Here is a 27,598-nt window from a genome sequence, read left to right as displayed (position 1 = left end):
ACTTTACTGCTGTCTTTTTTAATAAAAAAAAAAAGTATAATACGGTGTGATAGAAAGTATGGCAATGACCACCATTTTATTCTCTAGGGTGTTAGAAAAAAAATGTATATTGTTTGGGGGTTCTAAATAATTTTCTAGCAAAAAAATGTTTTTAACTTATAACAAAAATTTCTCAGAAAGAGGCTCAGTCCTTAAGTGGTTAATTAACCTTTTCCTCTCAAAATTGTAGGGATTGTATTTTACAGTTTATGTTTTAACCTGATCATGTACAGTGTGTAGGGCAGTTTTATACTTGATATACATTATTTATCTAGGCTGTGTGTTGAAGCCGTGCCTGGGTGAAATTAGGTATAGACCTGTATTACATCAAATTTGGCTACTGTAGTCGCAGGGAAATTATGTATCACCCCATTCAATCTAGTAGCTATGTTAAATTAATATTTCCTTCAAATTGATAATATCCATCTGTTGACTCCAAGAGACATACTTTGTATTCCTTCCAGCCGAAGAAAATCAGAGGATTGTTTCCCCGAGCGACAAGAGATAGTGTTTTTGAACTTAAGGCGCGATTACCGCACATACTTATTTTTAAACACTTGGCGTCCACGTTATAGCTGAATGACGACTACAGCGCCGACCAGGATTTCCGAGAGGCAGCCACAAGACGGCCTCCCCTTTGCACGCTCCCCGCGTGCGCTGTGATCACCGAGCCACCGAGACTTGGGTGATCACAGATCCGAGTAAGGGGTCGGTCCTGGCCCCTTACGACATAATCAGCCGTCAGCCAATGACAACTGATCACGTGTGTAAACAAAAGGCTCGGTAATCGATCACCGGCTTATCGGTAATCGGTCCCAAAGAGGAAGGAGGCACATCTGCCTTATCTGTGCCAATCAGTACCCCTTAACAGTGCCTCTTGCCATTGCCACCTGCCAGTGCGAGCTATGCATGCCCACAAGTGCCACCTATCAATGCCCACAAGTGGTGCCAATCAGTGCCACCTAGCAGTGCTGTTTATCAGTGTAACCTACCAGTGCCGATCAGTGCCCATTATTGCCACCTATTAGTGACACTTCTCAGTGCCCACCAGTGCCACCTATCAATGCCCTATCAGTGCCACCTCTCAATGCCGCCTATCAATGCCCACCAGTGCTGCCTTCTCGGTGCCCATCAGTGAAGCCTCATCAGCGTACATCAATGAAGGAGAAAAATTACCTGTTTGCAAAATGTTATAACAAAATATAAAAAAAAAATTAAATTCTGTGTTTTTACTTTTTTTTTTTTAAAACAAAAAATAAAAACCGCAGAGGTGATCAAATACTACCAAAAGAAATCTCCATTTGTGGGAAAAAATGATACAAATTTAATTTGGATACAGTGTTGTATGACTGTGCAATTGTCATTCAAAGTGCTACAGTGCTGAAAGCTGAAAATTGGTCTGGACAGGAAGGGGGGTTTAAGTGCCCAGTAAGCAAGTGGTTAACATAGTAATTAGGGCTACCCTTAAATTATTTGTAAAATATTAAGGAAAAATTATTTTATTGTCGTGATGATGTTTTTGGTAGGATGTATGAAATACTAATTACCAGAAATCCCGGTTCTGTATGAAATTGTGTAATTATACTTGTAAATTAATAAAATCTAATTATTTACCTATTCATTTTATTGAGGGATATTTATACATTGGCAACAATTCCCCATAGATTAACAAACTCAGGAAATTATTATGGTATGTTACTGATTTTCTGAACAAAGTTCATAATTTTACCGTAATGTTGGAGGCACAGAGCAAAACACAGAGATCTTAATTTAAATTCCCCATATGTATTAAGATTCCATACCACACTCATGGAATGTAGCCCTGGACCTGTATAGTGCCCTTGAGCTAACTCAAATCATTACACCAAGGTGAGTGCCCCATACAAGATCCAGTGCCCAAAGCAACATTACAGGCTGTCCCTAAAGTGTGGTGCTGGGGTAGCACTCTCCACGTTTTATCAAAGTTGTGCCAGATACACTGCTTCTGTATACTGTATGCATTAGAAGACCATCAGTGTTAATTGAAGGATTGGAAGATAAAATATTAAATGAAAGTAATAAACTAGTAAAGATACATTTTGTTCGAGAAGGAGAAGAGATTCAACAGCTTTACATGCTAGCAAAAAAACTGAGTTAAAAGGGTAGGCATCCCAGGGGGTGTACTCGCCAGTGTCCAATTACCAGAAGGTATGACCCAATAACCCATGGCGTATGAATAAGCCGTCTGTGTCCCGACCACAGCCGTCGGTGATCGGCTGTTCTTTTTTCTCCTCACGCTGTCAGCGCGAGGAGGAAAAATAGCCGATTGCCGGCTCTGTTGTGTCACACGATCAGCTGTCATTGGTTGACAGCTGATCACGTGGTAAGGGGTTGGGATCGACCCCTTGCTCCGATCCGTGATCAGGCGAGTCTCAGACTCGCTAATCACAGGGCGCGCAGGCCGCTCGTGCACTATTGACGTCATCCCGGCAAAGCAGGTCCGCGCTGTAGCCATCATTCGGCTATAGCGCGGATCTCTAGAGGTTAAGGAGGAACTGCAATCTGCTCACATAATTTATTAAAAACATCTTTGGCATTCTGAAGCTTTCCTCCAACCTCTTTGCATATTATTTTATATATACTGTGATTCTGTACTTGCCAAATGTGCTGCAGAAATCTCTTTCCACTGAGTCTGGCTGCAGATATTTTAACTGTGGGTAGCTGAAGCTGCTGCTTGTTCACTCCCTGGATTTACACAGTCACACCTTCAGCTCTGCAGCTCTCATTGGCCCTCTTATGACTCATACCCCCTCCCTTCCTAGCAAACTCTCAAGAGTGAGAGAGCTATGCATGATGTCATAAGCCTAGGCTAATGAACAGACAAGAAAAAAAAAGTGGGCTTTATAAGGTATTCACTGGCAGAAAAAAAATGTTTTACTAACCAAAGTCAAAACAACAAGGGCAGAAGATGAAAAAAAATGACTGAAGTTCCGCTTTAATGACAAACCTACAGAGATTAACTTTTTAGGGTGCCAGAGGTACTCCTTATCTCACATGAAGACTTTATAGAAAATCTCCTTGTGAATCGGGCTCAACCCTTTGCTATTCTATGAAGAACTTGGTCTATAAAAACCACCATGGGTACATCACTAGGAAGCAGCAATCCTGGGATAAATTTAAGGAAAAGTATATATGTCCCTGCCCTTTGATCTAGGTGAAATATCCATCAGCTGGCAACATAGAGCTCCATATTACATTCTTGTTACACAGATCATGATCATAAATGTCCATGATTAGAATGCACCTTGCATTACAAATAGGACAATTAGAAACCAGTAGCACGTTAGCTCTGTCTATTGGCAACACTTTAATAAACAATTAAGTGCATGTGGTGCTCTGTTGCCCTTCTGAGAATACTACCACAGTAATGGCTGTGCTGGTTGCTCATAAACTCAGTCCTTTCAGTGTTTAGGCACAAATTTTAGGTTCAGGGTACTGATAAAATCCCAGTGATAGGGAAAGACATTTGGCCACCAGAAGAAAAATTATGTGGTCATCATACAAATTTCTTAATCAATTGAGGTCTACACATCCTAATTTCTATACAGCCAAAGTGTTCTGGAGGAAAAACTGTTTAGCACATACATTATCAAATATTTCATATGAGTAAATAAGGTCTACTTTACAGGAGGAACAGTGCATTTTTGCAATTTGCCAATAAACATAGCAATCAATCAAAGTGGTATGTTGGCATGTTATAAGAAAATCTGTTACTGTAAGCCATTTTAGGAGTACACTGAGATAGTTAATCATTTATCATGCCTAACAAATGCTATATTTCATACCTTGGAGAAGTTTTTACTTTCTCCAGCACTTTCTAGGCTATCATTTGTGTTTTCTTCCTCTTGTTGCATCTCATATGTGTCAGGAAAGTGGGATACAGATGGTATGCGTACATCCTGAATGATGGTAAATTTCAGAAGGTCAAAGTACCACAGACGTGGTATGTAGATGTCCTCGCCAGAAGCACCAGATCTTATTGATGCCTCTACTTTCTTTAACTCCTTCTTGAATACTGTTCGCAAATTTGCAATTTTATGTTTAACAAGGTCTACAGTTGCTGAGGGACAAACTGTTTTACAAAGATCGGTTAGTTTTTCATATGCCTCTGTTTTTTTCTGCCTATTGGAATAATCAGAACATTTTACTTTCCACAAGCAAGGTAAAGACTTATACATTTCAATAAATTCTTTTAGAAACTCTGGGTTCATAAAAATTTCTGTTGATGTTTTCTTCTTTGCAAGGACCTACACAAAAAAGGGGAAAGAAAAATATTACTGTACTGTTACACAGTTCATGTTTGGAGCAGTAATTTGAAAGCTAAAATCCTGAATAATTTATGTAACATGATGTTCTTTGGCACTCACTCGCTTTAGCATGCCCTTTCATACATGACTGGCTTTTACAAGGCAATTAAGGATAGTACAATACATACACAGCGATACTAAGGTTGTTATATTTGGCCAGCAAACTAATTGTGAGATATTGTATCTCTCCCCATGCCCCCACGGACCATCAATGGATTCACAAGGTTAATGAGATACTCATTAGGGAGAAACACACATCAGCACATGAAGGTGCTGTCCAAATTTACACAAATATGGCAAAAATGGCTGGAGTCTCAGATTATTGTTGAGATAATGGAAGTAGTAATCAAAAGGGGTGTACATTTGGTGAGATGTACATGTGAAACATCTGCACTGCTCATTTGGAAGAGTGTACACTAGGTGTAGCACTCTCTGGGTTGATAGTAATTTTTTTTTAAATTGCATTTAAAAGACCGCTGCGCAAATACAGTGCAACATAAATTATTGTAACAACCACCATTTTATTCTCTAGGATGTCTACTTAAAGAAAAAAAAATTATAATATTACATATTCTTCTACATATTTTTGGTAAAAAAAAAAAAATAAAATAAAAAAAAAAACACATTCGCAAAATTTATAGCGTTTACAAAATAGGGGATAGTTTTATGGCATTTTTATTAATTTTTTTTTACTAGTAATGGCGGCGATCAGCGATTTTTATTGTGACTGCGACATGGCGGACACATCGGACATTTTTGGGACCATTGTCCTTTATACAGCAATAAATGCTATACAAATGCACTAATTCCTGTGTAAATGACACTGGCAGTGAAGGGGTTAACCATGGGGTGACAGTGTAGGGGTTAAGTGTGTCCTAGGGGCGTGTTACTAACTGTGGGGGGCGTGGCCGTGCGTGAGTGAACACTGATCTCTGCTCCAGTCACAGGGAGCAGAGATCAGCGTCACTTGCTGCTAGGCAGAACCGGGAGATGCTGTTTACATCGGCATCTCCCCGTTCATCCTCCCCGTGAGAAGATCGTGGGTATACCATGGCAATCGAGTCTGCGAGACCAGCGACCAAACTCACGGGGGGTCCCAATGGCATGTTCGCACGCTGCCGTCAGCGCGCACGCGATGGCAGGGCGGCATATACAAATGGACGTACCTGTACGCCAATTTGCCTGCCCGTGCCATTCTGCCGACGTACACTGTCGCTCGCCGGTTGGGAAGTGGTTAACATAAGATGTCAGTCTCTAGTAAGCATCAAGAAAGAAATTATTATTAGTGAGATGGTATAGATGTCCAAAAGATATGCATAGAATTAATCCAGACACCTGTTGGAGGTTTCAGGGGGAGGTAGGTACAATGTCACACATTTGGTATTTTTGCCCAGAGATTCAGAAGTTCTGGAAGAAAATATACCGAGACATGACGGGGATTGCAATCCGATTTGTGAAATATAGAATGGATCGGTAAATGATGGATGAGAAAAAAAAAATTGTAAAAAAAGTTTTGTTAAATAAATTATATATATAAACCTCTGCTTAACTTGCCAGTTTGTACGCCATGGCCAAGAAACCTTTACTGTCAAAGGGAAGAGCTATACTCTTAAAGAATTCTATAATTGCTCTATGGAGTTAGTTATATACTGCCTCACCTGACCTTGCAGACTATTTTATGTTGGCCGAACAATTAGGGCATGTTTTGGTGAACACTGGCGCTTTATTGAAAAAGGCTGGGACAACCACAGCGTTCCAAAACATTTTCTGATGCACCACGGCCAGTCCACGACCAGTCTTGGTATATGGGTTTTTGAATCTATTCCCGCCACCTACCCTGCGGCCGAACGGTATAAACGCCTCTGCAACAAGAAACGTATTGGATTTATTCATTGGGTACCCTTACACCTGGTGGGTTAAATGAGGAAATTGAGGTGAACACATTGTTGGTTATTTCATTGAGGGAACGAGGTGACTTACAACAGATTCATTTTTGTTCCCATGTATAGGTATGTGCATTTTTGGGAACGTATGGTTGTCATTCATTGGTATATGCTTTATCTATAAACTTGGTATACAGCGTTTCTCCCTCCCCCACTACTTTCTTCCTCCCCCCCCCCCCTTTTGAGTATTTTAGCATTATGGATCTATTACCATATAAGAATAGTAACCAATATAGCCCCCCCCCGGTATTACATAATATGTACCTGTATATATATATTTATAGATCCACCTGTAGCCAACCTCTTTTTTGAGCTTTTAATATATTATATATTTTTATGTATATGTGTGCAACGCACAATAAGTAATCAAATATATATATTATCTACACATGACCTACGTTCCCTTCAAACCACAAGTATATGAAAAACACGATAGGAATATATTTTTAACTATATATGTACATATGCGTTTCTTCACATGTGTACATTTCTTCTCCACATGGAGGCATGGGTATATAGGTATTTACTTTTATTTCTTGTGTGGCACTGCCAATTTGCGCAGCGCTTTGCATGTGCATTCACGTCTGTCCCTGCCCTCAGAGGCTTGCACTCCAGGGTCCCTGGCACACATTCATACACGCTGGGGACAGTTTGGACAGGATCGAGTTGGCCCACTGGTGTGTCTTTGGAGTGTGGGAAGAAACCAGAGTACCAGGAGGAGACTCACGCAGGCACGGGGAGAACATGCAGATTCCGGGTAGGTGGTGTCGTGGTTGGCATTCAAACTGGTGGCCCTTCTTGCTGCTGGGTGGGAGTGCTATCCACTACACCACTGTGCAGCCTGTATGTATAACTTACAGATAACTTAAGATCCCCAAGAGCACCATCAAATCTATCATAACCAAATGGAAAGAACATGGCACAATAGCAAACCTGCCAAGAGATGGCCCCACACCAAAACCTGCAGACCGGGCAAGGAGGGCCTTAATCAGAGAGACAGAACAGAGACATAAGATAACCCTGGAGGAGCTGCAGAGTTCCACAGCAGAGAGTGGAGTATCTGTTCATAGGACGACAATAAGCCGTATGCTCTACAAATTTGGGCTTTATGGCAGATTTGCCAGAAGAAGGCCATTACTTTCAGCAAAAAACAAAATGGCACTTTTGAGTTTGCGAAACGGCATATGGGAAACTCCCAAAATTTTTGGATGAAGGTGCTCTGGTCTGATGAGACAAAAACTGAACTTTTTGGCCATCAAAGAAAACGCTATGACTGCAGCAAACCCAACACATCACATCACCCAAAAAACACTATACCCACAAACATGGTGGTGGCAGCATCATGCTGTGGAGATGTTTTTCAGCAGTCAGGACTGGGAAACTGGTCAGATTTGAGGGAAAGATGGATGGTGCAAAATATAGGGATATTCTTGAGTAAAACCTGTACCACTCTATGTATGGATTTGAGGCTAGGGGCGGAGGATCACCTTCCAGCAGGACAATGACCCCAAACACACTGCTAAAGCAACACTTGAGTGGTTTAAGGGGAAACATGTAAATGTGTTGGAATGGCCAAGTCAAAGCCCAGACCTCAATCCAACAGAAAACCTGTGGACAGAATTAAAGATTGCTGTTCACAAGCGCAAACCATCCCACTTGAAGGAGCTGGAGCAGTTTTGCAAGGAGGAATGGGCAAAAATCCCAGTGGTAAGATGTGGGAAGCTCAGACTTATCCAAAGTGACTTGGAGTTGTGATAGCCACAGAAGGTGGCTCTACAGTATTACAAGTATTGACTTTAGGGGGAGTGAATAGTTAGGACAAAATAACAGAAAAAGTCAATGTGCATATTTGTTGTTTGCTTCACAATAAAAAAAAAATCTTCAAAGTTGTGGGCATGTTCTGTAAATTTAATGATGCAACTCCTCAAACAATCCATGTTAATTCCAGGTTGTGAGGCAAAAAAAAACATGAAAAATGCCAAGGGGGGTGAATACTTCTGCAAGGAACTGTATATGCACAATAATGACACAACCAAAAATAGGTATAAATTGCAAGAGCCAGGCTGTCTTGGCATCCTTGAAAAATTGCAATGGAACAATGCATTCTGTGGAACATATCCACTCATCAAGAGTACATAATAAGGAATGTCTATAAAAGTGAACAAGTAAAAAATATATAATAGTACACAGTCAAAATTATTCAACACTTTCCTATAAACGGGAACGAAAGACATGATTTAGGAGAGACAAGCAGTCTGGTACTAGTCAGAAAATTAGCTGGGTTCCCAAAGACGGGGGAAAGAAAAGGGGCGACAGCAATATCTGATCCGGGGCTGAGGCAAGAATGACTCCTGATGTACTCCTGATGAGCGAATATGTTCCACGAAACGCATCGTGGATGTAAACCCATTGCAATTTTTCAAGGATGCCAAAAGTCTATTTTTTAATTATTATTTTTTTTATTAAAATGGATGTAAACCCACTCTCATCAATTATAAAGTACTACCATAGTGCTGAACTATAAGGATATACATGCCTCCTGCATGTATCCTTACCTTTCAAATGTCTCCCCCTTTCTCTATTTGGCGCCCCCAAAAACTCCAGATTCTGTTATCTGGCACTCGGTGGGCGGTGTCGTGATGCCAGACTCCCTGCCCACCTCTACACTCCCCTTGGCCAGAGCACATGAAATTAAATGCGAGACATCCACCCCTCCCCCACACAACACATCCTGTTGATCAAAATGAATGCTGCAACCGTGATTAGGTGAACAGAGAAACAAAAAATTAAATTACTGTAGCTTCTCTTATGCCCAGCTCTCAGTAGATAAACCTCCCCTGGATCAGTTGTCTGTGTTTGATATTTCTGCTGGCATCTTGAGTGCTGCAACATGTAGTTTTTTCCTGTGTTTAGCTTACATTGAACTTCTGCTATGATCTCCAACATCCAGTGAAAAGACAGGAAAGTAACCACATGACTTCAGCATGCCAAATCATGCTGAGGTTGGGAACAGCCAATCCTTGCAGAGTTGCTGAAGAAAGGAGTGGGGGTGGGAACTAAAAAATAATGCACGTCTTAGGCTAGTGCAGGAGATATGTAAATCACCTGTCAATCACAGCAAGGGGGAAGAAAGGACAAAGTTTGTCTGTTTTATTTCACTGAAAAAAAAGATATGAGGATTACTCAGAGCTTGATTAGCTCTTTGTGGCAAGACTGGGCACAGATCTGAAATTCCATACTCTATATTGTGCCAGATAAAAAAAAAAATGTTTTTATTCAATTTAACATTTTTTACATTGTGCCTTTTTGCAAAATGGTGAAAACTGAGCAAAAATGTAAATATCCAAATTTCTCTCATAATATAATATACATACATACATACATACATACATACACACACACACACACACACACACACACACAATGCGGTATTTGCACAAATGTTTATCAAAGCAATACATTTGCAAAAAATACACCAAAACCACTATTCGCAGATAGAAACACAGCGAATTTACCCAAAAAAAAAAAAACTCCTGCTAAATCCCTACTAACGCTAAAAACAGAGGGATGGGGACCATTCCCCATCCATCTAGCAGATCAGATCGTATCCGATGGAACTGCACAGGCAGTACGTTTCCATCTGACCACCCCATAGAGAACAGTGTCATTAGGGGTGCCAGGCTCATATGTTTGTAAGAGTTTTTTTAGTTTTTTTCAAGCCACGTGATTAGAACCTGAGGCTCTAATTGGCTTGAAAAAGGAAAAGGTTGGGCTTGGGGCACAGAGCATTGCCCCCCAAACCCACCCACTTGTGACAATAGTGAAATTAATATTCCCTATTGACTTCCGACTTCTGGCCAGTCAGGATGGGCAGGCGTTGGGAGGTTGGAGCGGCTATGTATCGAGAATGTATGGGCAGTTGGTGGGGGGGGGGTGATCTGACCGGTGGGGGGAGAGGACACATCTGGGTCGGGTGGAGAGAGGAAATCAGTGCTTGGGGGGGGGGGAGAAAGGGGGTGAAGGGGATAGGAGAGGATGGGGAGGGAAGTTTAAGATGAAAGGGAGCAGTGGGAGGCAAAGTGGCAGGGGACAGGGTAGTGGTGGCAAGGGTGGGGGGGGCAGTCACATTTAGGGTTAATAACTGATTAGCGAGTTGTAATCCCACTAATCAGAGTTATTAATGTAGTCTGCTGAACAAATTGGATATAAGATTATGGTCATTGAAGTGACCATAAGCTTACAGCAGACGGAGAAATGAGGTCCATATACAGTACTGACTTAGACATCTGCAGGCACTTCTGTAGGTTCATACGGTGTATGAACTTGGAAGCGAAAGGGTTAAAAGGAATGGTTTATTTTATTGTTTCACTTTATTAAAATCAAAAAGCATTATTAAAATCACTGCTCCTGAAAAACGATCATGTTTTTATTTTTTATTGATACGTGTCTCCCAGCGCAGTACCCAGATCCCCATACCCCTTTTATGGCCAATTGCTTGCATATAAGCCTTCAAAAGGGGGACTTTGGATTTTTCCTGTTTGACTCCTGCCAGTGCCAATTGCGAACCCATTGAAGTCTATAGATCGGCAGAAATGCAGATTAGCTCCAATTCCGAATTTACAAAGGCATGTTCGCCGCTAATAGCGCAAGCAGGGAATCGCATGTTCACCCACTTGAACGCTTAATTAGGCACTATTTCAGGGACTGCGCAATCGCATATTCGCACTATAGTAAATGAACCCCAGAGTGAATCCTTATAAAGTAAATTAATAAAGATACAAACAAAAGAAATCAACCAGCGCTAAAAAACGGTTCCTTAACACACTCTGCAGCTAAAATACTGAGGGTCAAATGACCAAATCCCAGGACAATTCATCATAAAAAAAAGCAGTACAGCAGAGATACTTAAACTAAAATACAAACATAAAAAACACAACAGGCAGTCCATTCACTATAGAAGAGAAAAAAAAAGCGATGAGCTCAGCAAAAAAAGCCCCAAGGAGTCCAGTGAGTCAGGTGATCTATGCATCGGATATGGTGACTTGAGTGACACCCTCCACCACCGATAGAAATGGCCGCCTACCTCAGGAGATGGACCCCTGAGCTCATCAGACAGGTCTAATACAGCATTCCCCTTCAGGGATTAATAGGCAGATCCAAATCCTGGTATCACTTGTAGAGCTTGCCGTATCTCTAGTATAGCATCGTTATTTTCCTCCAGATATGACACATGAAATAAAAGTAGCAAAATCTAGTGCTCTCTGATTATAAAGCAATATTTATTTTAAAAGGATAAAAGAGTGAACTCGCATACATCGCACTGTGCCCCAGTGCTAGGTAACAGGCAGTTGTAAAAGCAATTCTAAAGCAGAGTATCCCACAAGGATCAGCGTGTGAGGACGCAGGCGATGTCACGATCACAGTCACGTGGTTTTCGTACGCGTTACGTCCCAAGGGACTTCATCAGCGGCGACTGTGTGATGTAGGCCACCCGCTTTAAAACACAAAATCAGCTGATCGTTATAGCCAATCTGCGCAATTGTTCAGCCTTCACCATGATGACCAGGAAATGCGGAAGCTTAATTAACGATAGCCATAACACTACCAATACGAGAGAGTTGGAGGGACACTAGCTATAATGTCCGCAGAAGGCATCAGCATGATGACCAGCAAATGCTGAAACATATATAACAATAGCCATAACACTACCAATACATGTTCCATCTGTATCAAGAGGAGGGTTTACGAATAGAGGAAATCAGAAAGGAAAGGGGTCTAGGGAAAATTTCCATCAGCATTATAATTATGAATCAACACATGGATGGGAAAGTCAGAGGTAGGAACATAATTTCCATTATGAGAATTGTGGCAGAGGGATACCTCAGTTCCCTCGTGGGAAACAATAGTCTATTTCTAATAGATTTGCTCCATTACTGTATAATGGGGCATGTGAAGGAGGGGATTTTTCGGGAGCACAGAGTGGCCCGGGAGGGGTCCCTTTGCCCACCAGGCAAAACAACAAGAGTGGTGGAGACACCAGTCCCAACAAACCCCACAATCAAACGGTCAACACCGAAAAATAAAAGAAAGAGGAAGAAGAATTCAAAAGACAAAAACCCCAATAGGTGCTGGGATTTACAATCTGAGTGGGTGTTCACTGAGTGAAAATGAGATGAAGGTCCTGGATAGAAGACTTAAATTTGCACCCACTCGTAATTTTAGTAAATTCCACACTTATGTCAATATTCAGAAATGTATTAGAAATTCGAATATGAAGAAGTATTTTCTATCTAATCCTATTGGGCAACCAAAAGTTTCTGAGGGTACTCATTCCAATCTCTGTAATAAATCTACTTTTAATCCTCTTAACACTGACATATTGAGGTATTTAAAAATATGGTGATCAGTGATTTGGAAAAAAATTAGAATACGTAAGGTGGTAGATCCTCATTATATTAAACAGGGTATACAGTCGCTAGAGAGTAGGAATGATAGCATCATACGCCCAGCCGACAAGGGGGGAGGTCTGGTGATTTTGGAGAAAGCGAAATATATGGCTGAAATAGATTGTTAGGTGACCAGGATACCGATCAAATTCTTAATAAAGATCCAATGCGGACCTTCAAAGATTAATTACATTGGTTAATAGAGGAGGGAAAAGCTATTAATGTTCTCAATAAGAAGGAGGCGTTATATTTAGATCCCCTTTTTTGTAGGACCCAAATTATATACGGTTTGCCCAAGATACATAAGGATTGTGTTAATCCCCCTGGAAGGCCCATCGTAAATGGAATTGATTCCATCTCATCCAAGGTGGGCCAGTATATTGATAGCTTCCTCAAGCCGTTGGTGTCTAAAACAGAGGCATTTCTTAAAGACACTAAAAGATATCATGTAAAATTGTTGAGTCATTGAAATGTTCCCCTTCCAGCATATTGGTCACAGCAGATGTTGGATCACTGTACACGATTAATGGGCATAACGATGCTCTTTCGTTGGTACAGTGGGCCATGTCTCTGTTCTCTGATTTGTCAGAGACACACAAAAATATCTTTTGAAATGTCTAGATTATTGTCTAACCAGAAATTATTTCTGGTTTAATCAATTTTATTTGCAGACTAGGGGGTGGCGTTGGGGGCCAGGTTTGCTCCCAGTGTGGCCAATCTTTTTATGGCCCACTGGGAGGAGGACGTGGCCTTCAGGAGTCGCGCCCCCCTCCAAGTTGGTCTGCTATATAAGATGTATAGAGGACTTGATAATGATTTGGGAGGGAGACCAATCTAGTTTGGATAGGTTTGTTCATACATTGAACTCCAACACTAAGAATATCCAATTGTTTTGGAATTTTAGTAAGGAAAAGATAATATTCTTTGATCTTGAGATCTGGAAGGAATGTGACCACTTTTGATTGTGCAACTACTTGAAGCCCAATTCCTACATCCCACTGGGGAGTTGCCATCATAAATCTTGGCTATGCAACATCCCCAGGGGTCAGTTTGTCAGGCTCAGACAGAACTCCACTAGGGAAGAAGACTTTTTAAGTCAGTCACAGCTTTTATCCTCCAGGTTTCAGGAAAAATGATAAAAAAAAAGTGTTGGAAAAAGATATTGACAAAGCTCGAGTTATGGACCGGGCAGTACTGGTGTCTGATAAGGCTAAAGACCTGAGTGTTAGTGTTGTTAACTTTAAGATGGTTCTAGACTACAATGTGCAGCATAAGAAGTTTGAAAAGTTTGTTGCTAAGAACTGGTTTATATTGAAGCAGGATCGTGTATTAGGACCGTTATTTACAACACGTCTTGCTTTTATATATAAAAAAAGCCCCTTCATTCCGTGACCGACTGGCTCCAGGAGTAGTCATCCCTCCGATTCAGTCAGAGTAGATTATTTTCCTTTCTCTCTAGCTTCTATGCCTGTGGGCGGTTCACAGCTTGTAAACATTCTAAAGGTAACATCAAAAAGAGGAAAACTTTTGTAGCTGCAGCAACTAATAAGGAATATAAAATTCACCAGCTCATTACTTGCACGACAGTAGGAGTTGTGTATATGCTCCAGTGTGGCTGTGGCCTTCAGTATATCGGGAGGACATCAAGACCTCTTCATACCAGACTCGGTAAACACATAAATAACATTAAAAAGGGCTTTAAGAAGCATAATGTTTCTAGACATTTTAAATTAGTACATGGTCAGAGTCCCAAAAGCTTGAGTTTTTGGGGTATCAAGAGGGTCATTAAACACTGGCGAGGTGGCAATTTCATATCTCAGCTGAGTAGTAGGTTGTCTCACTGGATCCACGAAACCAGTTCTTGTCCCAGGTGGCTTGAACATGGAATTTGATTTGAACTGTTTCATTTATGACAGGTGATTGATTTTTTTTTATTATCTCTTTTCACGCTTTCGTTTTTCAAAAAATTTTTTCTATTTGTATTTAATTTTAATTTTTATTATTTATTTTTATTTTTTGTATTTATTTTTATTCTTATGATCTTTTATATTTTGTGCGTATATTTTTTTTGTTACTATCTTTTCCATTTTTTATTTTATTTTTTCATTTCTATTTGTGATTATTTTTTCTTTATATTTATTGTTTTGTCACATAATCTTGATTTTTGGTTATTTTATAAAAACTTTCTCTGAATGTAAATTTCATGCATCCTAGTTTGGCTAGTAACTTATGAGTATATCACTTGGATCAGCTGAGGTGCAGGGTGGCGTATAGATTTTCATTTTATTAGGATGTTTTAGATGATTTAATGTGGGCTCATGTCTGCTCGGGTTTTAATAGTTTTACTAGCTGACTCTGTGGGGAATCCCCCTGCGTCGCTGCTGAAATCCCGCCCCCTTGGGACGTAACGCGTACGGAAACCACGTGGCTGTGATCGTGACGTCACCCGCGTCCTCACATGCTGATCCTTGTGGAATACTCTGCTTTAGAATTTCTTTTACAACTGCCTGTTACCTAGCACTGGGGCGCAGTGTGATGTATGTGAGTGCACTCTTATCTTTTTAAAATAAATATTTCTTTATAATCAGTGAGCACTAGATGTTGCTACTTTTATTTCATGTGTCATATCTGGAGGAAAATTGTGATGCTATACTAGAGATACTGCAAGCTCTACAAGTGATACCAGGATTTGGATCTGCCTATTAACCCCTGAAGGGGAATGCTGTATTAGACCTGTCTGATGTACTCAGGGGTCCATCTCCTGAGGTGAGCGGCCATTTCTATCGGGAGTGGAGGGTGTGGAGCTGATGCATAGATCAACTGACTCACTGGACTCCTTGGGGCTTTTTTGCTGAGCTCATCGCTTTTTTCTCATCTATAGTGAATAGACTGCCTGTTGTGTTTTTTAATATTTTAGTTTAAGTATCTGCGCTGTACTGCTTTTTTATGATAAAACACACCTTAACTTATAGGTTAAGTGCAAAATGCACACCTCTCATATAGTAGTAATAGTTAAAGTAGACAAACACCAAGGGCCCCATATTTTACCATATTTATTAGGGCAGCCTCTGTGCTCAAAAAAAAGTTTCTCATAATATGGTTCACATCTGAATCTATTGATGGGTGGCTGGAGGAGCAGATTGGTTCCATTTAAGCGCAAATAGCCTTACGGGCCAAAAAAATAGTTTCACTCAGCAATATTTTGGTAAATTTTGGCCATTGTTCTTAGTCTAAAATACTCAATAGACATACAGCATCTCACAAAAGTGAGTACATCCATCACATTTTTGTAAATATTTTACCATATCTTTTGATGTGACAACACTGAGTAAATTACACTCCGCATAACAGTGTAAATTTGCTGCCCCCTCAAAATACCTCACACAGCCATTAATGTGTAAACTGCTGGCAACAAAAGTGAGTACACCCCTAAGTGAAAATGTCCACATTGGGCCCAATTATCCATTTTTCCTCCCCGGTGTCATGTGACTCGTTAGTGTTACAAGGTCTCAGGTGTGAATGGGGAGCAGGTGTGTTAAATTTGGCATTATTGCACTCACTCTTTCACCTCGTGCCCTGAGGATCTGAAAAAGATAGCCTAGGCAATAACAAGATTGGCAAGACCCTGAAACTGAGCTGCAGCACTGTGGCCAACACCATACAGTGGTTTAACAGGACAGGTTCCACTCAGAACAGGCCTCGCCATGGTCAAACAAAGAAGTTGAGTGCACATGCTCCGCGTCAGATCCAGAGGTTGTCTTTGGGAAACAGGTATATGAGTGTTGCCAGTATTGCTGAAGAGGTTGAGGGGGTGGAGGGGGGTCAGCCTGTCAGTGATCAGACTATACACCACACACTGCATCAAATTGGTCTGCATGGCTGTCATTCCCAGATGGAAGCCTCTTCTAAAGATGATGCACAAGAAAGCCTGTAAACAGTTGGCTGAAGACAAGCAGACTAAAAACATGGATTACTGGAACCAAGTCCTGTGGTCTGATGAGACCAAGATAAACGTATTTGGTTCAGATGGTGTCAAGTGTGTGTGGCAGCAACCAGGTGGGGAACACAAAGACAAGTGTGTCTTGCCTACATTCAGGCATGGTGGTGGGAGTGTCATGGTCTGGGGCTTCATGAGTGTTGTCGGAAATGGGGAGCTACAGTTCATTGAGGGAACCATAAATGCCAACATGTACTGTGACATACTGAAGCAGAGCCCAATCCCCTTTCAGAGACTGGGCCGCAGGGCAGTATTCCAACATAACGACCCCAAACACACCTCCAAAACAACCATTGCCTTGCTAAAGAAGCTGAGGGTAAAGGTGATGGACTGGCCAAGCATATTTCCAGACTTAAACCTTATTGAGCATCTGCGGGGCATCCTCAAAATGGATGGTGGAGGAGCACAAGGTCTCCAACATCCACCAGCTCCGTGATGTCGTCATGGAGGAGTGGAAGAGGACAAGTGGCAACCTGTGAAGCATTGTTGAACTCCATGCCCAAGTTAAGGCAGTGGTAGAACATAATGGTGGCCACACAAAATATTGACACTTTGGGCCCAATTCGGACATTTTCACTTAGGGGTGTACTCACTCTTGTAGCCAGCGGTCTAGAAATGAATGGCTGTGTTGAGTTATTTTGAAGGAACAGATAATTTACACGGTTATTCAAGCTGTACACTCACTACTTTACATTGTAGCAAAGTGACATTTCTTCAGTGTTGTCACATGAAAAGATAATAAAATATTTACAAAAACATGAGGGGAGTACTCACTTTTGTGAGCTACTGTATCTGTGGAGTACAGGGCACTGGAATAGAAAGAATTTGGGATAGTATGGCAATCACTCTCTTCCAATAGCCAACTATAACAGGGCACATCTATAATACATGAATAAAATTCGCGTTTTGATGGGTGCATCTAGCGCACCCAGACATTAGGATACAATGCATAGCATGTAGTCTTACCGGGGTTAAATATGACTGATTTTTATTCACAGCTGGTGAAACAGATAAATGACAAGCATGCCTCCTCCCAATCCTCATCTGACATTTCAGGTATGACTGTCTGAACTAAGACAGTTAATAAAACTACCTCGGCAGTCAAACAGTCAGGGCTAAATAGCAAAGATGAAAGTAAACAGTTGAGATTAAGCCCCTAGGGCCTTGGGACCACAATTCACCAATCAACCGATTCAGACCCGGAAGATTTTACCCCCTTCCTGTCCAGAGCACCTTTTGCAATTCGGCATTACGTCACAATTGCGCGGTCGTGCGACGTTGCACCCAAACAAAACTTCCCACAAATAGAGCTTTCTTTTGGTGGTATTTGATCACCCCTGCGGTTTTAAATTTTTTTGTGCTATAAAAAAAAAAAAATAGAGCGACAAGTTTGAAAAAATATATATATTTTTTTTATTTTGCTATAATAAATATCCCCCAAAAAGATATAAAAAAATATATTTTTTTCCTCAGTTTAGGCAGATATGTATTCTACATCATTTTGGTAAAAAATAATCACAATAAGTGTATATTGATTGGTTTGCGCAAAAAGTTATAGCATTTACAAAATAAGGGATAGTTTTATGGCATTTTTATTATTATTATTTTTTTTACTAGTAATGGCAGCGATCAGTGACATTATGGCGGGCACATTTTTGGGACCATTGGCATTTATACAGTCATCGGTGCTATAAAAATGCACTGATTACTGTAAAAATGTCACTAGCAGGAAAGGGGTTAATTGTGTTCCCTAGTGTTTTCTAACTGAAGTGGGGAGGGGACTGTGTAGGGGAGATGACAGATTGCTGTTCATACTTCTGTCTCTTCTCCCCTCAGAGAAACGGAAACTGTGTTTACACACACAGAACCGGGTTCTCTCATGTGACAGCAGCGATTGCAGGAGTCCAGTGGTGATTGTAACCACTGGGCATTGCATTGGCTCCAGGGGCAAGCAGCGGGTATGTGCCCCTTGGGGCCATAGGGTGAAGCGATGTAATATAATGTGCCATTCTGCCGCAGTACAACTGCCGTGGCTGGTCGGCAAGTGGTTAAAGGGGTAGATCTCCTTAAAAAGAGATCTTAAAATCTGGTAAGCGAAGTGTGAACAGAGGTGGAGGATCTCTTTCTTGGAGTGGGTCATCACTTTTCGGGTGTATATTTGCTATGTGATGTCACAAGGAATAGACTATTAAGGATATAAACACATTCGGTGGACTTTGTTATATAATTTATCTGACCGGATGTCCGGGAATTTATTTACATAGCTATTGTCTAATTTATTAATTGCTCATTTTGGGGACTGTGTCATTTCACCGATTGTTTAATAACTTTTTTTTATGTGTATTTATTTTTTGTGTGGCAATTTATGTAAAAAATATTTTTTCAGCGCAGCTAATAGGTTTGGAATGGTATGCTAGTGTGGGTATCTCACATAATTTAGTTGCAGCATTTATTATATTTTTAGGACAGCGCAGTATCACATTATTTCAATATGAGGTCCTTGGTTTCCTGGCCGTCTAGGGAACCTTGTGCTGCATGACTCGGGAGCCAATGCATGTGCCCAGCGGCCGCAATGTCCGCTGGGCCCCCCCGCAATTGCTGGTAACAGAGCTGGGACATGGATCTGTGTGTGTAAACACACAGATACACTTCCTATCAAGGGAGAGGAGACAGATTGATCAGTGTTCCTCTGTACTGGGAACACGTAGTCTCCTCCCCTTGTGAGTCCCTGCCCCCTATAGTTAGAATCACTCCCTAGGTAAAAACAGTTAACCCCTTGATCACCCCTTAGTGTTAACCCCTTCCCTGTCAGTGACATTTATACAATAATCAGTGCATTTTTAGAGCACTGATCACTGTATAAATGTGAATGGTCCCAAAATAATGTAAAAAAAGTGTCCAATGTCTTGAATTTGGGCCCAGGTTTATTTCCTGGATCCAACACCTATATAGAAACCCGACTGCCCGAATTAGAGTGAATGGCCTGCTGTCAGCCCCGTTTAGCTTACACAGAGGCACTAGGCCGAGATGCCTTTTGTCCCTGGGGCTATTCGCCCTGGCGATCGAGCCTTCGGCAATCCTAATATGTCAGGACCAGAGGGTCAGGGGGCTACAGGTTGGGGTACTTCAGGAATAAAATACACTTTATGCCAACGACACTCTGTTGTACCTGGCAGATGCGGGAACCTCTTTAAGCTGCGCTCTTGATAATTGACCAGTTTGGAAAATACTCTGGGGTTCGCATCAACTGGGACAAATCGGTCCTGTTCCCCCTCTGACAATCGGGCCGCAGAGCAGTCCCCAATACACCGCTACAGTGGGTGGACAAGTTTAACTATCTAGGAGTAAATGTCAGGGGGTCCCTTCGGGCGTATATAGAGGACAATCTTACTCCTCTCCTAACCCAGTTCGGCAGGAAATGCCATCTCTGGAAAACACTCCACCTGTCCCCGATGGGAAGGGTGAAATTGTTAAAGATGGTGTACCTTCCCAAGTTTGTGTATTTCTTCAGGAACACACCGTGCCCTATCCCCAAATCCTTCTTTCAAAAACAACCATTATTTCAACCTTTGTATGGGCTGGGAAAGACCTTTGTACGGGCTGGGAAAGACCGGCTCCAGCTCCCCCTCTCACAGGGTGGTTTGGCACTGCGCCAATTCCAGCTCTATTACTGGGCGGCAGTCCTGGTAACGGTCCGGTGGTGGTTTGACCAGCCCAGACAGAACCGGGCAGTGACCCTTGTTGGGCTCCTATATGGCGCTGAGTAACTTGCCCTATAGAGGGCCTAGAGTCCATCCCCAAGTAACGACTTTGATGTGCACAACCGTACAGATATGGCAGAGAGCTAGGGCTAACTACAAAGCAAACTCAGTCATTTCCCTTCATACAGCTCTATGGGGCAACCCCATGCTATCTCACCTTTACACCCTTCCTGACCCCCAGCTATGGGCTACTCGGGGGATAATTACTGTCCAACATGTCTACACTGACGGGTCCTTCTCCTCCTTTGAAACACTAAAAGCCAAATTTGCCATCCCTGCCTCTATGATGTTCAGATATTACCAGCTTAGGCATGCAATTCAGGCCAAGTTTCCTGACCTGTTGACCCTTCAGTCGGACTTGGTGGAACGACTGCCTACCTCCAAAATCCTAGATAAACCTCAGTCCTCTCTGTATTGCTACCTATCTAGAGCACATATGACATCCCTGACTAAAGTATACAATAAGTGGAGGGACAACATCCCTGAACTGACAGACAAGAGTTGGGAGGATGTTGTGTCTGACTATACCACCAAAATGATCTCAGCAAACTCAACTACAATTTTTGCACAGAGCATATTACACCCTTGTCAGGTGAGCCAGCATATAACCGGGTACGAGGGCCCTCTGCTCCAGATGTAATTCATCCCCTGGCTCATACTTTCATATGGTGTGGTCATGCCCTGCGCTGCGTACCTAATGGGAAAGGGTACTGGAGACCCTGGGATACTCTGGGGACTGGTCTCTTGGCTTAGAACCGACCATGGCGTTGCTTGGTAGTATGGAAAATGTTGAGGCCTCTAGACATGAAAAACTATTTCTGTTCTATGTATTGTACTACGGCAGACGGGAGATTCTCCTCAAACGGAAGCTACCCACCCCTCCCACACATCGTATTTGGATTGCCACAATCAATTCTGTTCTGCCACTATATAAGCTGATGTAAGAGTAGAAACTGCCCCAAACAATTTGATATGGTCTGGTCCCAATGGATTGACGCACATGGTCAAGCCCCCTAGGGCTTGTGGGGAATCCTTGACAAAAAACAGTGTTGCCTTCTAAAAATGTTTTTTGGCCGATTTGGATATGCTGAAATAAAATACGCCTACTGCTTCCCCCCTCCCCTCTCTCCCCCCTTCCATTTGCCCCCTCCCGATTTCCTGCCCCATCTTCCCCTCCCCCCCCCCCCTTCTTGCACTTTATCATCAGCTCCTTATTCTCCTCCCAAATCCAATAACGTACTGGTAATACAAACTGTGATGCTATGCTGTTTTAAACTGTGAGAAACTATTAACTGTCTAGATAAGCGTTTATCAGCTGTAAATGAAATGCTGCTTCTGCTTTTTCTTGTGACCAAAATGGTGTCCATGTACTGTGCCATTGTAACTTTAATACTTTTTATTAACAGTAAAATAGATTTTTATTTAAAAAAGTGTCCAATGTCTGCCGCAAAGTCAATCATGATAAAAATTGCAGATCGGCATTACTAGTTAAAAAATAAAAATAAAAAAAAAAGATGCCAGAAATCTATCCCCTATTTTGTAGACGCTATAAACCTTTTGTGCAAATGCAGCTAAACTGAAGTTTTTAGACGTCGGTTTCTAGCTTGCAAGTTAAATCATCCAGGAGAGGTTAAGCAACTTCCTGTGTACATAAAGTCTAAGACTAAAACCCAATTCAACAAACAAGAAAAGAAAACTAGTGATAATAAACATAGCTGCTGGCAACTAATAGTAAGACAAACAAAATAAAACACATATCACATAGGTTGCCATGCTAATATAATGAAAATAAATTGTTACAAAAGTCCATATCAAAATTACATCTGACAAAGGTGAATAGAGTATATGAAATAGCCCAAATATGTGCCTTGAAGAAAATACTGCTTTTGTGCGAAGGTCATACTACTCCATAATTGAAGTAACCACGTGAGCCATCACCATTGTAGGAAATGCACTTTTACCAGACTGAAATGGCCCCACTACAGAGTCTGTTTCGCCTGTTGTAAACACTTCCAACCGGAACATTCAGTTCACACCCATTGGTTACATAGTTCATTACATAGTTAGGTTGAAAGTTCAACCTTAAAAACAATAAAAAAAAATATTGTACAATCCAATATACCCAATTTTTTCCTGACAAAAACGTTTTTCTTTTTCTTGCTGATGTAAGCTATTTCTATATGTATATTATTATTATTATTCATGATTTATATAGTGCCAACGGTTTATGCAGCACTTTACAATGTATAGGGGGAACAACACAATTACAGTACAATACAAAAAGGCACAGGAGGGCCCTGCTCGTAGAGTTTACATTCTAAAGGGAGGATGTGGCGGTACAAAAGGTAATAGCTGCAGAGAATAATTTGATGGGGGTGGCTCACGGACAGTTAGGTGGGTGTGGGATAGGTTTCCCTGAATGTGTTTTCAGGGAACTCCTAAAAGGTGGACAGGGTAGGGGCTGAGCGGACAGACTGGGGCAAGGAGTTCCAGAGGATGGGAGAGGCTCTGGAGAAGTCTTGAAGGCGAGCATGAGAGGAGGAAACAAGAGAGCTAGAAAGCAGAAGGTCCTCAGAGGCACGGAGGGGACGATTTGGGCGATATCTGCAGATGAGGTTGGTGATGTAGATGGGGGCAATGTTGTGGATGGCTTTGCATGTTCTGGTTAGCATTTTGAATTTTACACAGTGGGGTAGGGGAAGCCAGTGAAGGGATTGGCAGAGAGGGGCTGCAGTCACGGAACGATTAGTGAGGTGTATTAGTGTAGCAGCAACATTCATAATAGACTGAAGGGGGGATAGCCTGCTTAAGGGTAGGCCATTAAGGAGAGAGTTGCAGTAGTCAAGGTGGAAATAATCAAGGAGTGAACGAGTTGCTTTTTGGTGTCATTAGTCAGGAAGGGTCGAATTCTGGAGATGTTGCGGAGGTAAATGCTGCAGGATTTAGCCAGTGATTGGATATGGGGGCTGAAGGAGAGGTCAGAGTCAAGGATTACACCCAGGACCCTGACGTGTGGAGGGACCAATGGTTGTGTTGTTGATATTAAAGGTGAAGTCACGGGGGGGGGGGGGGGGGGATCGTGAAGGAGGAAATATAAAAAGCTCAGTTTTAGAAAGATTGAGTTTGAGGAAGTGGTGTGACATCCATACTGATATGTCATTCAGTAAGTCGGAGATCTGTGAAGAGATTGAAAGGGTGATTTGAGGAGTGGAGAGATAGATCTGGGTGTCATCGGCATAGAGGTAGTATTGGAAGCCATGGGAGTTTATTAACTGGCCCAGGGAAGAGGTATAGAGCGAGACTAGGAGGGGCCCAAGGACAGAACCTTGGGGTACCCCAACAGAAAGGGGAAGGGGAGCAGAGGAGATTGAGTTGTAAGCAACACTGAAAGTGAGCTGAGATAGGTAGGAGGAAAACCAGGATAAAGCAGAATCGCAGAGGCCAAGGGAGCATAATTTGCTGAGAAAAAGCAGGTGGTCAACTGTGTCAAAGGCAGCAGAGAGGTCTAAAAGTATGAGTATGGAGTAGTGGCCATTGGTTTTAGCAGTTAGTAGGTCATTGGTGAGTTTTAGTAGGGCAGTTTCAGTTGAATGTTGTGGGTGGAAGCCAGACTGTAGGGGGACGAGAAGGTTGTTGTCCATGAGTTAGCGACTCATTTGGTCATGGACAAGGCGTTCGATGAGTTTGGAGGCAAACGGGAGCAGGGAGATGGGTTTTAAGTTGTTCAAACAGGTGGGGTCTAGTGAGGGTTTTTTGAGTATGGAGGTAACCAGTGCATGTTTGAGCAGGGAAGGAAAGGTGCCGGAGGAGAGGGAGAGGTTGAAGATGTGGGTTAGGGAGTTAAGGATAGAGTGGGAAGGTGGTAGCAGTAATTGTGAGGGGGCAGGGTCCAGGGAGCAGGTAATGAGGTGGGCCGTGGAGAGTTTATTAACTTCATCTGTGGTAACTGGGCAAAAAGAGGAGAGTATTGAGCGTGGTGTTGGATCTGTTGTGTTGGGTAGGGGAGGAAGTTGAATGCTGGATTATCTCCATGAGAAATGTGTAAATTTTGCTATTGAAAAGGTTGGCAATCTGTTGAGCGGTAAGAAAGTTGGTAGGTGGGGGCAGTGGGGGGTAAAGTAAGGAATTAAGGGTAGAAAAGAATTGACGAGGTTTGGATGAGAGGGTTTTGATGAGGGTGTTGTAATAGGTTTGTTTAGCAGTGCGGAGGCAGGAGTTGTATTTGACAAGGGCAGATTTGTACAGGGTAAAGTCTTGCAGGGACTTAGATTGACGCCACGCTCGCTCAAGAGCACAGCTGTGTCTCTTAAGACTTCTGGTGTCGTCTGTTGGCCAGGGTTGTGGCAGACAGGGCCTTGTTCTGCGTGGAGAAAGAGCAGCAAGTACGTATAGGGACGATGACAGCGTGTTGTTGTAGATGGAAGTGGTTAGGTCTGGGCAGGACAGGGGTGCGATTTTGTCATAAAGGCCATCAGTAGCAGAATGAAAAAGCGAAGGGTTGAGGTTGCGAAGGTTTCTGTGTGGTAGTGGTATATATAGTTTATATAGATTTTTATTTATTTGGTATATATGCAAATACATTTTTATTGGGACTTGGGACTGCAAAGTTGCATGACAAGCTGTAACCGATTTTTTAAAAATGTTGGCATGGGGTTATCCTTAAAATCCGATGGGGGGGGAAACAAATTTTCATAAAATAGTTTTTAGTAAAATCTAAAGTTAAAAGATCATGGGTCATACAGTTGCTCCCATAAGAACATTTCATAGAGAGATTATTTACATACATATCATGCACATATACAGATACTATGTCAACCACAGTACTTGTTGCTCGACATGTTTCACTTTTCTGCTTCTTTGGGAGCTGTAAAGTATGTCTAACTATAAAAGGAACAAATATTAAAAGAGCACGATCGTTCAAGACACTCAATCGTTATAAACTGTGCTACTTTGCTGCGACTTTGATCTAGGGAGTATAAAGTTGGATCAGAGCTGTGCTCGGGGTCACATCACCCCGCTAAAACCCCTTGAAGCAATATCTGTCTAGTTTGCGCCGGATACCGATTTTTCGGAAAATGCAGAGATCGACCTGCAATAGTTGGCCTTACCGAAAAAAAATCGGTCGATCCCTACTAGACAGCACTACTAGGAGTCTTAATAGTTAGCATAAAGAAGAGAACCAGCACCAGCGGTGGCAATAGATCGTAGGAAGAGCATACCAAGGCCAGTGTAGCTGTAGAATATAAAAAAATATAGGCACGTATAAATAAAAAAATTTACACACACACACACACTATATATATATATATAATATTGAAAGCAAACAGTTCATTTATTTCAATCACGACTAAACAAAACAGCAGCTTACTTCAGTCATAGTAAATAACCGTCCAAAATCCTGGTATTGATAATTTAAGCAGGCTCACTGCTGTTTTTTATGGTCCCATATAGGGGTTAGACTTCTCCAGAGCAAGGGTGCCAGGCAGGCCAGACAGAGGGGGTCAGCAGCCATTCCTGGTGTCCTGTACATATTCCCCCCCCCACCCCCGCCTTGACAGTGAGGTGTACGAGGCAATGTGGGAAACCCTACAGTGTACTCTAGAGCATCCGCGTTCTGGTGTTGCTTTCCTGGTCTGTGTTCAACTACAAATTTGAACTCTTGCAATGCTAAAAACCACCTGGTAACTGGCATTCGTGTGTTTATTCTATAGTCTTATCCAGGTCAATGGGGCATGGTCTGACTCCATGTGAAGCTTCCTGCAGAGGAAAAAACAGCGTAGTGAGTCTGGGGCCCACTTAATGGCCAGGCACACCAACTCCACCACAGCATCATTTCTCTTGGCAGCTGTCAATTTTCTACTCAGGAAAACTATGGGGTGTTCCTCCACATTGACCTCTTAGGACAGAACAGCTCCCAAGCCTTCACTGGAGGCATCTGTTTGAACAAAAAATAATCTTAAAAACTCAGGAGCGGCTAGCACTGGGTAATCTCCTATTTTCTAATGAGTACCCAAGGCTGTTTTATGCTCCTGGAAGGCCTTTTCAGCCTTGTCATTCCATTTCACCATAACTGACTTTTTACCCTTTGTCAGGTCTGTGAGAGGTGCAGCAATAGTGGCGAAGTTGGGGACAAACTTTCAGCAGTACCCCACAATGCTCAAAAAGGCTTGCACCTGTTTATTTGTGACTGGGCAGGGCCAGACCTGGATAGATTCTACTTTTTTCATCTGTGGCTTCACCAACCTTCTACCTACAATATACCCTGAGTACTTGGTCTCTTCCATAGCAATGGCACACTTTTCAGGGTTCATAGTGAACCCTTCTTTCTTCAGAGTATCTAAGCCTGCCTGCACTCTGGAAATATGGGATTTCCAGTCTGTACTAAAGATGACAATGTCATCTAAATACACTGAAGTGTATTTTTGATGTGGGCTTAAGGTTTTTTTTTCATAGCTCTCTGAAAAGTAGCTGGAGCGAAATTCAAGCCAAACTGCATTCTTATGTACTGGAAATGGCCATCTGGGGTAGAAAAGGCACTCTTTTCTCTGGCTTCCTTAGTTAGGAAATTTGTTAGTTGGGCTTTGGTACCAACACAATCGGGCTCGACCACTCGCTCTGCGATTCCTCAAGGATATCAAGTTTGAGCATTTTCCGGACTTCCTCCGACACGGTTTTCCTATGTGCCTCAGGAATGCAATAGGGTTTCATTGGGACCTTCACATTGAGTTCCATGGAGGTGGAAACTGGGACAGAGTTCTCTTCTACCAGTGGCTTTGAACTAACCTCAGCCAGAGCAACTTCCTGTTCACAGTCCTTCCAAGGCTCCAGGAGATTTACGTGGTATGTCCGATAGGGCTTTCTCTTCCCAGGTTGGTGTATCTTATAGTTAACCACCCCAAACTAAAAAACATTTTGATTAAAAGAAATATATAGTTGCTTCTTCAATGGTGGATTGTGATTGTATACTAGATTATCATTGACAATAATTATATTAGGAACCACAGTGTTGGATTGCTTGTTGTTGTTTAAAATATTTTGAGCAAAAAAAAAAAAAAACGAACTATCC

General features: G+C 42.0%; 1 protein-coding gene across 1 annotated transcript in view; it reads right to left on the bottom strand.

Annotated features, from left to right (window-relative positions):
- Positions 1-27,598, bottom strand: part of LOC143987650 (uncharacterized) — a 330,091-nt gene that overhangs the window by 58,756 nt on the left and 243,737 nt on the right. The window contains exon 4 of the mRNA XM_077486545.1: positions 3,864-4,325. Within this exon, the coding sequence (XP_077342671.1) occupies positions 3,864-4,325 (462 nt within the window). The remainder of the gene's footprint in view (positions 1-3,863; positions 4,326-27,598) is intronic.

Source organism: Lithobates pipiens, unplaced genomic scaffold, assembly GCF_037356315.1.
Source record: "Lithobates pipiens isolate NorthernLeopardFrog02 unplaced genomic scaffold, aLitPip1_a1.2 Scaffold_18, whole genome shotgun sequence".
NCBI lineage: Eukaryota > Metazoa > Chordata > Amphibia > Anura > Ranidae > Lithobates > Lithobates pipiens.
Note: the sequence above shows the minus strand (reverse complement) of the source record. Positions and strands in the feature narration are given on the sequence as shown.